This window comes from Chrysemys picta, chromosome 7 (assembly GCF_011386835.1).
Source record: "Chrysemys picta bellii isolate R12L10 chromosome 7, ASM1138683v2, whole genome shotgun sequence".
Classification (NCBI taxonomy): Eukaryota; Metazoa; Chordata; order Testudines; family Emydidae; genus Chrysemys; species Chrysemys picta.
Genome location: NC_088797.1, coordinates 30,499,791 through 30,511,900, shown reverse-complemented (window position 1 = coordinate 30,511,900; position 12,110 = coordinate 30,499,791). Strand labels below are relative to the sequence as shown.

Genomic DNA, 12,110 nt, shown 5'->3' with positions numbered 1-12,110 from the left:
GCGGGGCCACACAACCATGAGACCTACCCTCCTCCCCCCCCACACACACACCCCTGGACTCCTAGGTTCTAATCCTGGCATTGCCAGCAACTCTGGGCAAGTGGTTCCCCTCCAAGGCTAACTCTCCCTCCAGGTGTGTGTTCATGGCTGGGGGGATGGACCATAAGAGCTTCAAAGCTCCCAAATGGCAAAAAAACTCAGCCCTCTCCCCCCTGCATTTATTAACCTCCCTGTCACATTGTGGGGGGCCAGCTCTCCCTGTCGCCCCCACTCCGTGGGGCATAGCTGCCCTGCTTCCCTGGCAACGGGGCTCCCACAGTGTCACTTCCGCTTGCCAGCCCTGACTGGGCTCATTGTCGGGGAGCCCCCGGCCAGGGAACACGGGGGGCATTGTCCCCCGGAACAGGATGAAGTCATCGCAGCCGTGCTGACAAAAGGGGGATTGTTGCCAACGGTCTTGTGCCCCCCCTCCTGGTCTCATTCCCACAACACCATTGAAGCTGACACAGAGCCCCAGATCTGCTTAGCTACTGCCTCCCCCTTACAGTCCCTGTGCTGGCTCTGAGCTGCTTTTCCTGGGCATTTTGCCTCATGTCAGCCATTGAATGGGCACACGCTGGGCATGGCAGGTCCCTTGGGAACTCAGAGCAGGCTCTTCACATCCATTAAATCAGTTATCTATGTGACCACTTCAAATGCAAAGGAGAGGAATGACTGTGGTGTGGTTAAGGTGCTGCATTGGGGTACAGGACATTTGGGCTCAATATCCATCTCTGCCACAAACTACCTATGTGACCCTGGAGAAATCATTTTGGTCAAGATCCACAAAGGGACTCAGGTGTCTGTCTCTGTAGGTGCCTAAGTTCAACAATTAAGTGCCACTAACTTTCCCAAAACCCCCACTCAGCTGCCTCCTAACTCCATAGACAGCCACTAAGTCCTTATGTCACCCCACAGCTACTGAGCTGCTCAGAGCCCTTGTCCATTCTTCAACTGCAGTGGGATTGTCAAACTTTACTAGACATTCCCCTGAGCAGAGTCCCATCCAGCAGGCGTGCTCAGAGCACACCGATCAGGCAGTGTGTGTGTAAAATAGCCAGTAGCTCAGTGGTCAGTGCACACGCCTGGGATGTGCGATACTCACCTTCAGCTCGGTCTCCCACAACCCAGCAGATCGCCCTGACCACTGGGCAACAGGTAGGCTTGGAAGGGCAAGATTTTGATCAGCAAATATGGCCAGACATCAATTTCACCTACACACACAAACTGACAAACATATTTATATTGATAACTGCAATGTACAGACAAGCAAAGTAAGAGAAATGCGGCTTGAGAATTTAGCAAAGTTTGATTTAAGTATATTTACTTGGTATATTTGGACATGTGATGTTGACAATTGGTGTTTTACCCGTAACTTTTTGAAACCCAACATCTATTGCCATGACATAATTATTGTCTACCCCCCCATTGTCTGATCTCCACCCATAATTTCCCACAACTGTGAACACTTACATTGATTTAAAAAAAGCTTACAAATAAACATGGATATTATCTATCACACTTATATAAGAATTAGGCAGCAGAAGATGTATATATACACTCTGCCAAGCCTAGCTCTAGGGTCCTCTCAGATGGGTCTCTCTCCACCATTCTCTTCTGTTAAAGCTGTTTCACTTTGAATAAATAATTACATATTTCTTGAAGCAGGAACCCAAACCTGCCTCATCCCAGGGGAGTACCCTAACCACTGGGCTATTAGGTATGATGGAGTTTCTGTGCTTTTATACAAGAAAGGAATATCCTGGCTTAGGCGCCTGGCTCCAGAAGAGAATTCATGGCTGAGAATCCCAAGCAGAGGGAGGTGTGTGGAGGCCCAGCTCAATGGGAGTTAGGTGCCTACGCATCTTTGTGAATCTGGTCCCTAAGCTCCCCCCCACTTTCCTGTGCACTTCACTCCTGGTTAACTTAAGTGGGTCCCTGCTCATCTTGCTGGCTTCTGAGAATTCCTGTCCTCAGCGCTTAACTCTCCCCATATAGTGCATGGATACCCAACTCAAGGCTCAGGATGCCACTAGGCAGCAGGGCACCTAAGAGTTAGGCATTGCAACACTCAGCATAACAATGCATATGTCCCTTTTTGGGTCTAGCCCTTCAGTCTCTCTGTGCCTCCATTTCCCCATCTGTAAAATGGGATAAAAATCCATCCTTTGGGCTATATAGACTGTAAACTCTTTGGGGCATGAACAGATTCTCACCGTGTGTCTATGCAGTGCCCAGCAGAATAAGGCACTAATGTTGGCCTGGGTCTATGAAGCATCTGGCACAATGAGGGCCCTGATCTTAGTCAGGTTTTGAGCCTCATCCACCACAAGGGCTTGATCTCGGTCAGGGTCTGTGCAGCACCCACAAGACCATGGTCTCAGCTGAGGTCTCTAGCTGCTACAATCACTCAAGCAGTAACAAAGATGTTTAGTTTTAAATTGAAGCCAGGAACTTCAAAGAGCAATGGGACATTTGCAAGGCTCACCACAACCTCCAGAGTTCTCGTAGTGAACAGTTTTACAAGAGGATTGGAAGGGACATAAACACTCGTGTGTCAAGGTTTAAGCCAGTCTCTATTAGGGGTTGGATCAAACCTTCATGAAGGCAGATTACTCCATATCTGCCCACTGTGGGATTCTCACACCTTCCTCTGAATCATCGGGTTCTGGTCTCTGTCAGAGACAGGACATTGGATTTAAATGGGCCATGACTCTGATCCAGTCTGGCAATTCCCATGTTTCCAACTGTTATGGGTGAGGTGAAAGATTGTTCAAACCAGTGGGTGTAAACACTGCCCTTCGTTTGGGACACATGTAAAAACAATTACACTCCTTTTCAGGTGGCTGAAATGAGTGAGGAAGGAATTTTACCACCAACGCACAATTGGCCTGGTTTGTTCGGCTTTTTTTGCATTCCTCTGAAGCATCAGGGATTGGAGACTGGACACCAGAGAGGGTAGGCCAGGCTCTGAGGTGGTTCAGAATCCAGTTAATCCTCTGTCTAGCTGCCTGGCTGCTTGCTCAGGATCCAGCGGATCATCAGATTTAGGGTCAGGGAGAAATTTCCCTCAAGTCAGATTGGCAGGGACCTTTGTGTTTTTTCACCTTCCTCTGTAGCATGGGTCACCAGCGGGGGTCATCTGTCCGACCTCATCAATTCCCTGTCATCACAGGGCCTCCCGCATGGGTGGCCGCCTGGTTTCTCCTGTTCTTTGCCTGCAGTACACAACAGTTTAGTTTCCTGAGGAGGACTGAAATCTTTGGTCAAACTAAAGTCATTGGGCTCAATATGGGATAAATGAGCAAAACTAAGTGGACTGTGCTGTACAGGAGGACTGATGGTCCCTTCTGTCCTTAAAACTCTATGAAACAATAGGGGCCTCCACCCCAACCACAGGCATATGTCACACTGCCCAAAACAAGGTGCATGTGGTGGGCAGAGGTGTTTGATGGGTATCATTCTAGCCGAGGTATGCATGAGAAAGAGAAGCCGAGAAGGATCAGAAAGCCAGGGGCTCAGCCCAGAGAAGCAGGGAGAAAAGCCCAGGGGGAGTGAGAGCTTTTTGGGCTAAGGGCTACCTGAAAGAGGCACATTGTGACTGTGAGCAAAGTTGCACTAGCTGCGGAGACCAGAGGGACAGGGTCTTTCCAGTTTGCTGATCATTCTGAAAAATTGAAGAAAACTAGGGTTGACCCAAACTGAAAGTTTTTCAAATTTGGCAGTGAATCAAAAAGCTGGAAAAAAAATCCTGTTTCCGTCAAACCATTTGGTTTCCAAACTTGTTTATGCGTTCTCTGAATTTTGTTTAAATAAAATCAAAGTAAATTTTGAAAGGACAAGTCATTTTGAACTGGAAAAACTGAAATATTTCCTTTCAAAAATTACCAAATATTTTGGATTTTTTTAAAACCAAAACAATTTGGCAAATTTGACACAAATTCACAACATTTTTCGGTCAGCCCAAATCTGCATTTTTTGGCCCAACGTTTTGGCTGAAAAATGTTGCCTAGCTTCAATCCTAACCGGTGTTACCCTGAATTTTGGCTAACTGTGGGGGTCAGAAGGGAGTAATCTACATTACATGCTACACGTAGAGGCAGGCAGCTGAATTGCCTGGCATCTGCCCATTGCTGCTTCACCGTCATTGAGGCCAGGGCAGCGCAGGGGAACAAAGATGTGCTCAGCTGCCCAGTGAACCCTAATAGTGGAGGGGAGCAGCCACGCAGGGAAGGGGGCCTGGTGGGGAAACAGAGGTTGATTTAACAGCTGTTGCCACTAGTATCTGTTCCGTGCTGGGGATCCTGAATGAAGGTGGCGAGGTGGAAGCGATCGCAGCAGCTGAGGGGAGAGCGTTGGAGGGCTTCAGCAGGCCAGAGAAGCATGAGGGCAGCACTGGGGATCATGGGAACCGTATGTGTTAGCGCAGGCAGGGAGCTGAAGTCTGTGTTCCAGTCCCCACCCGTGCTGGGCGGCAGGCATCAGAAGAGCCCGATCTCGGGTTTACACGTTCGTGCTGCCTTACAATGGGTTGGCTGGGGATAGAACCCAGGCGTCCTGGCTCCCAGCCCCCACTGGCCTCCCAGAGCTGGGACAGAACCCAGGCGTCCTGGCTCCCAGCCCCCACTGGCCTCCCAGAGCTGGGACAGAACCCAGGCGTCCTGGCTCCCAGAGCGAGGCAGGAGCTAGACCCTCGCCCCCGGCAGCGGCCTGGCCTCATACCTGTCCCGGCCTAGTGCCAGGATGCAGCGCAGAGCCGCACCGGGCTCCGCCACGGCGCCCAGTAGCTGGGGCTGGGGGCGGGGCCCGGCCGTCACCACTCCCCCCGCTCCCCGACGGGCAGCTGCAGCTGCTGCCGGAGGAGGCCGGAAAATGGCGGCTGGGGCCCAGCGTAAGTCTCTATGACAACCGGTCTCCTCCCCCCCCGTGCAGGCTCCTTTACCCCCTTCCCACCAGCCCGCCCCCCCCCCTCGGTTTGCCCCCTTTTTATCCTTTGCAGCCTCCACTGTTGCCCACCCGCAGCATGTGACCCCCACACTAATGCCCCCACTAGGGTGACCAGATGTCACGGTTTTATAGAGATAGTCCTGATTTTGGGGTCTTTTTCTTGTATAGGCTCCTATTACCCCCCCACTCCCTGTTCCGATTTTTCACATTTGCTGTCTGGTCACCCTAGCCCCCGCCCCCTGTAGTAACTCCCCCCATAACTGCCCCCCTGCAGTATCTGCCCCCTCCCCCTGTGGCAACTGCACCCCCCACCTCTTGCCCCCTGTACCCGCCCCCCACTGTCACCCATTCCTCCTCCCCCTACTGCATTATGTCCCCCCACTTCTGAGTGTCCCCCCACCCCCAGAGCCCTTTCTCTGGAAGGGCATGACCCTTCCGGGGTGGGCAGAGCTGTTGGCTCACACGCTGTGATTTACCCCTGTTCCCAACTGGCTGGTGAAACCTAAAGTGATTTAATGGAAAAAGCCCTTTCAACTTTGGGGGGCCCAGCTGGACACACCTGTGGGGCTGAGGTTGGGCCCTAATCAGCACCCAGAAGTCCAGGGGAGCGGTGGATGCTCAGCACCTCTGGGCATCTCTAGTCAGGCACCAAAAATCTCCAGCCACCTTTGAGATTTGATCTTTAATTCCGTTCTGACTATTTATTAATATGTGTATTACAATAGTGCCTAGAGGCCCCAACACATTGTGCTGGGTGCTGGACGGCTGTGCTGGACAGAGATCGGGCCCCCTGTTGTATCAGGCACTGCACAGACCTGACTGAGACTAGGGCCCCCATTGTGGTGCTGCACAGACCCTGACCAAGAGCAAGCCCCCCCCCCCCCCTTGTGCTAAGTGTTACACAGACACACAGGGAAATACAGTCCCTGCACCCAAAGTGCTTACAATCTAAACCGATAAGAAAGATCATCCCCTCTTTTATAGACAGGGAAACTAAGGCCCAGAGAGACTGAATTACTTGCCCACACAGGGAGTTCAATGGCAGAGCCAGGAATTGAGCCCAGATCTCCTGGGTCCCAGTTCAGTGCTTCAATCTTGGGTGACGTTGGACAAGTCACTTCCACTCTATGCCTCAGTTTCCCCATTTGTAAAAAGGGGATAATGATGCTGGCCTTCTTTGTAAAGTGCTTTGAGATCTACTGTTGAAAAGTGCTAGATAAGAGCTAGGGATTATTATTTAACCACAAGACCATCCAATGTTTAAATGATTGAAATCTTTCCTTTAACAGTTTTCCCTTTTATAAATTATTTGTATTGTGACCTGAATCAGGATCAAAGCCACGTGAACAGCATTCTTTGTTCATATGGGTGGGAGGCTGATCGTGTGTGTGTGTGTGTGGATATTTACCCAAATAATCTATTTCTATTTGATTGTGTTGTGGTTTTTTTTTTTAATGTCACAAAGCCATTTCTTACTGTGTTTTGTAAAACTTAAAAAAAAAATTAAATAACACACTGAATTTGGGCCTTAAACTCAGGGAATATTAAGTTAAATCCAGGTGTGGAGCAGAGTGTGTCATTTGGTCAAAGTAGCTGCATGCAGAGAAGGGCTTCTAGGCTGATGAGGGGAATGGAGAGCCAATTTTATGAGAGGCTTGTTTAACCTGGCCAGATGAAGGCTGAGAGGGGATCTGGTTGCTCTCTAGAAATACATCCATTTGGGAGGGGATCCCAGGGTGGGAGAAGAGCTATTGAAGCTAAAGGACAATGTTGGCACAAGAACCAATTGGGATAAACTGGACAGGAATAAATTTTAGCTGGAAATAATGGTTTCTGCCCATTAGAGGAGGGACTTCTGGAGCAGCCTCCCCATAGGAGCAGTGGGGGCAAACAACCCAGTTAGTTTGAGCATGGAATTTGATACATTTATGCCTGGGATTATATGATGGTGTTGCCTGCAGTAGCTGGGACTGGACTCAGTGACCCCACAGGTGCCTTCCAGGACTATGTCCAAGGGTGATTAACTGATGCTGATTTTGTTGGTCCAGACTGAAGGGCTAAGAATCAGATTTTAAAAAAAGATTTAGGTGCCTAAATATGCAGATAGGCAGATTTCAATATCCCACCAGGGGACCTAGGTGGTAAAATTGGGAGCTAGGTTAGATGCTTCCAACATGTGAGCTAACACTTCCTAATGCCATCCCATTTATTCTAGTCCAGACAAGGCCTTGGTGTGAGGAATTCCAGGAGGGCAGTGTGATCTAATGGCCAGAGCACTGGATTGGGACTCGGGATACCAGCGTTTTATTCCCAGCTCTGCCACTGGCTTTGGGTAAGTCTCTTTACTTCTCTGTGCCTCAGTTTCCCCATCTGTGAGAATGATACTGACCTTTTGTAAAGCACTTTGAGCTCTACGGAAGAAAGGTGCTATAGAAGAGCAGGGCCGGCTCCAGGCACCAGTTTAACAAGCAGGTGCTTGGGGCGGCCAAGGGAGAGGGGCGGCACCTGCGGCAATTCAGGGGCAGCAAGTTCCTCACTTCCTCTAGGAGCGAAGGACCTGCCGCTGAACTGCCGCCGCCGATCGCGGCTTTTTTTTTTTTTTTTTGCTTGGGGCAGCAGAAATGCTGGAGCCAGTCCTGTAGAAGAGCTAGGGTTTATTAGCATTATCAGCTATTCTGTATAGAGCAGTGGTTCTCAAGCCTTTTTTTTTTTTTGAAGCCCACTTGAAAATTGCTGAGGGTCTCGACGGACCACTTTCCAAATGTTGTTTGTACCGTTAGCTAACTATTGTAAAACGCTTTGGATAAAAGCGCTCTATAAAAAAACCCTTAATAATAATTAATGTTTTTTGTTCTACAAATAAAAGCACACAACTCATATTTTAATATCAGTAGTCTTACCTTTCTAATGCGATGGATGTGCCCTCTCCCTCCCCCCCCGCCGCAGCCCCCAAGCTGGGACTGGGAAGGTGAGGGGTCTTTCCCCTGCTGCGGCAGCCCTGGAACTGGGGAAAGTTGCCTCTTGCTCTGGCCGCCACAGCCCTGAACATCCCAAATTCCCCCCACCCCCTCTTCTCACCCCACTGCCCCCTCCCAGCTAGCCCCTATTCCCCCCAAGGCCACCACCTCATCTTACGTGTGCATCTTCTCCAGGGTCCAGGCACCTAATTAGTAGAGCCATGCCTGCACGACTCCACTAATAAGGTGGGTCGCCCTTCATTCTCTTGCGTGCAGCTGCCCAGGTGTGCACCTTAGAGGGAACTATCCGTGGACCACCTGAATGGAGCTCGTGGACCACTGGTGGTCCATGGACCACAGTTTGAGAGCGTCTGGTATAAAGCAATACACCTGGGGCTGGAGCCATCTCATATGAGAGTTTCTTGTTTCATCACCTATAATCTGCTGGCTTCAATGGACCTGCTCCGATTTACACCAGCTGATGAGCTGGCCTTTAGTGACTGGGCTTTTGAGGACATTTCTGAGCCAAGGGGCAGCCAAAGCCCATTAATAGAACTATGCCATGGTGGGAGTTTTTTCCTTTAAGCACCAGTTTTGAGGTATTTTTATGGGCCCTCAGAAAAATATCACAGATTAAAGATGTTAATATTTGTGAGTGAAACAAGTAGAGAATATTATTTCTTTTGGCAGTGGCTCTCCTCATGTGGAAGCCGTTAAAGCGCTGCCCTTTTCATAGTTGAAATAAATCGCCCTCGAGGGAGGTTTCTTTTTCTAGTGGGCACTGATACAGAAAATATCCTAGTTGTGGCTTGCCTAAAACTCAACTGGAAAGGAAGGTGGGGAAAGGAAACCTAAACCATAGAGCAACTGGGCATTAAATACCAAAGCCTGTGCAATACTGAGCACTCTCAGCTCCCTGAGCCATAAGTAGGAGCCCAGCATCTTTCAGCAAACAGGGAAATAGTGAATAGAAGCAGGGAAGTGATTTTACCTCTGAATATGGCATTGGTGAGACCCATACTGTGTCCAGTTCTGGCATCCACATTTTAAAAGGGAGAAACCAGAGAATGTGCAGAGAAGAGGCACAAAAATTATTTGAGGGCGGGGAAAAATTGACTGTGAGAGACTTAAAGAGCTCAATGTGTTTTTCAGAAAGAAGATAGCAAGGTGACTTGATTACAGTATGTAGGTACCTTCACGGGGAGATAATCTTGGGTACTAAAGGGCCCTTTAGGAGAGAGAGACAGAGCAAGACCTAATGGCTAGAAGTTAAAGCCAGACACATCCACATTAGAAATAAAGCACAGTTGTTTTTTTTAACGGAGAGGGTGGTTAACCCTTGGAACAAACTCCCAAGGAAAGTAGTGGATTCTCCATTTGAACTCCAGATTCAATGTCTTTCTGGAAGATGCTTTAGTTAAACACAAGTGATTGGACTCAATACAAAATGGTAACAGTGGAATTCTCTGGCCTCTGCTATATAGGAGGTCAGAGTAGGGCCTTGTTTTGCTGGTATAGCTGTACTGGCAAACCCTCCCCGTGTAGAAGCAGTTTATACTGGAAAAAAAGTCCTTTTGCCAATATAGTTTATACCAGTACCCCAAGTGAAATAATCTATTACAGCAAAAACTGCATTGCCAGGGTTTTCTCTGGCACAACTGTGTCAGCAAAAACTTACACCCTCAGGTATAACTATGCCAGCAAAACTTCTAAGCGTAGACCAGGTCTAGATGACCTAAAGTTTCTCGTGGCTTTAAAATCTATGGCTCGGTGTTGAAGCTATATCCCAGCAGGCCTTGTGCAGTTTGGCTGTACCACTGGGTGTTGTGTTTGCCACTCACCCTGCTGAGGGCTACTCAAAAAGCAATGGGATTCAACTGCTGGGGAACTCAGGTCTGCGGGCCACATAATGTTCTCTGCAGCCTGGGTTCAGTGGTTCTGTGTTCTTGATCTCTGGAACTTGCAGTAATAAACGTGAGATTTCTGAGGCTGGGTAAGGTGGCGAGGGCTGGAGGGAAGGGCCCCTCTCTCATTAGCAGGAGGATTGGCAGTTGCCATGGCACTGGAATGATGGCTTTTTGCTGAATGCCAGTGCAGCCAGTAGGCGACCCCAGGTGTAGGATGTAGCAAAAAGATCTCCATGCTGGCGAACAGTCTGTCTAAAGTGGGCATGTTTGGATTGATGTAGCTAAGTGCATGCAAACCCCCAGTGCACTGCACTGCTGCAAAATGGAGTTTACGCTGGTCCCACTTACTCAGCTTCCAACCCTGACGTTCCACTGGTGCAGCGGGCATCATGAGGCATTAAATCCCCATGACAGAGAGAGCGTGCACAGAGGAGGCCCTTATGCAAGTAGCTGCGGGCATGCTCCAACAGAGCAAGTGATCTACCGGGTGCGTCACTGAGTCGTGTTGGTATTTCCATCCAAGGGCCGCCCTAGCTCTTCCACGGCATGCCCCTGTGTTTGGTAATAAGGGCGCTCAGAGTGGATCGCTGCTGGGTGCAGGCCAGCTGTGTAAATGCTCTGCCCCTCCTTTATGAAATAGAAGGTCTAGTCTGCGAGGTTGGTTTATGCCAGTATATATGATTGTCCTGATAAAATCAAAACAGCCATACTGAAATGTCGTTCTGATGTTAACAAAAAGGAAGTATTTTGGAATTTTCGTTTCACAGTCTATTTTGATTTTGCTCTGATATGGGATGAAAAGAAATTTGGAAATGTTGGAGTTTCCCATAGAATGGAAATTCTGAGTTTTGATCCACGCTGAAGACGGTATGTAGTATTAACAAAAGGGCTCTGCAGTCAAGCAGACAAAGATCTAACAAGATCCAATAGCTGGAATTTGAAGCTAGACAAATTCAGACCAGAAATGAGATACAATTTTTTCCAGTGAGGTAATCAACTGTTGATTAATTGTGGATAGATTCTCCATCGCTGGCAATTTTAGAATCACAATTGGATTTTTTTTTTAACAGATCTGCCCTAGTTCAACCAGGAATTAGTTCAGTGCTATGGTCTGTTATACAGGAGGTTAGACTAGATCAGAGGTGGGCAAACTATGGCCCGTGGGCCACATCCGGCCCACGTGACCATCCTGCCTGGCCCTTGAGCTCCCAGCCGGGGAGACTAGCCCCCCCGGCCCCTCCCCTGCTGTCCCCTCTCCCCCACAACCTCAGCTCGCCGTACCGCCAGTGCTCTGGGCAGCACGGCTGTGAGGCTCCTGCCGGGCAGTGTGGTGGCGTGGCTGGCTTCAGCCGGGCGGCGCGGCTGCCAGACATGCTGCTCTGAGCGGCATGGTAAGGGGGCAGGGAGCGGGGGGAGGGGGGGTTGAATAAGGGACAGAGGGTCCTGGGGGGCTGTCAGGGGACAGGGAGCAGGGGGTGGTTGGATGGGGCGGAGGTTCAAGGGGGCGGTCAGGGGACGAAGAACAGGGGAGTTGGATAGGCATGAGAGTCCCGGGGGGCCGGTCAGGGCAGTCAGGAGACAAGGAGGAGGGAGGTTGGATAGGGGGTGGGGTCCTGGGGGGGGAGCGGTCAGGGGACAAGAAGCAGGAGGGGTTGCATGGGTGGGGGGTTCTGAGGGGGGTGGGAAGTGGGAGGGGATGGATAGGGGGCGGGGGTCAGGCTGCTTGGGGAGCCACAACCTTCCCTACCCGGCCCTCCATGCAGTTTTGGAACCCTGATGTGGCTCTCATGCCAAAAAGTTTGCCCACCCCTGGACTAGATGGTCACAGTGATCCTATCTGGCTTTATAATCTGTGAATCTGGGAACATGTGTTAGCAGGTCAAGGTAAGAACTATGGGGGAGCTCAGGGTTTTCCCTGTCCTTCTGACTCACATGAAAATTACAGACTGCCTTTTCTTCATTAGTTAACACAAAGTAACATGAGGTGAGAAAACACCTTTTTTCCTCGTGTCGATGTATCCTTGGAATGCGTCTTTTAGCTTTTTAACAAGTCTTTATCCTTTTAGTACGAGTCCAGCAAGCACCAGTATAACATGAATGAAAATGTACCAGAATAATATCAAATAATTTTCAGATTTCATTGCACATTCTCAAAGCAATTTACAAATGTTAAACCCACTTAAAAGTCTCCTATCAGATAGGTCAGCATCCATCTGCAAGACTGATAAAAATACACTGAAGCTCAGATTGGGGTAGTGAA

At 49.4% G+C, this 12,110-nt stretch overlaps 1 protein-coding gene across 9 annotated transcripts in view; it reads left to right on the top strand.

Moving 5' to 3' along the window:
• The first annotated feature begins 4,798 nt into the window (after positions 1 to 4,798).
• DNAJC4 (DnaJ heat shock protein family (Hsp40) member C4) overlaps positions 4,799 to 12,110 on the top strand; it is a 74,881-nt gene continuing 67,569 nt past the window's right edge. For 3 of the 9 annotated variants that reach the window (XM_065552976.1, XM_005305536.5, XM_024100257.3), the window contains exons 1-2: positions 4,876 to 4,930; positions 7,202 to 7,318. Coding sequence is in view for 1 of the 9 variants with exons in the window: in XM_065552978.1 (XP_065409050.1) it covers positions 7,251 to 7,318 (68 nt within the window). In the remaining 8 variants the exon portion in view is untranslated. Of the gene's footprint in view, positions 4,931 to 7,201; positions 7,319 to 12,110 lie in introns of those variants that run through there. The other 6 variants (XM_042849727.2, XM_065552974.1, XM_065552978.1 and 3 more) reach the window with 5 other exon arrangements.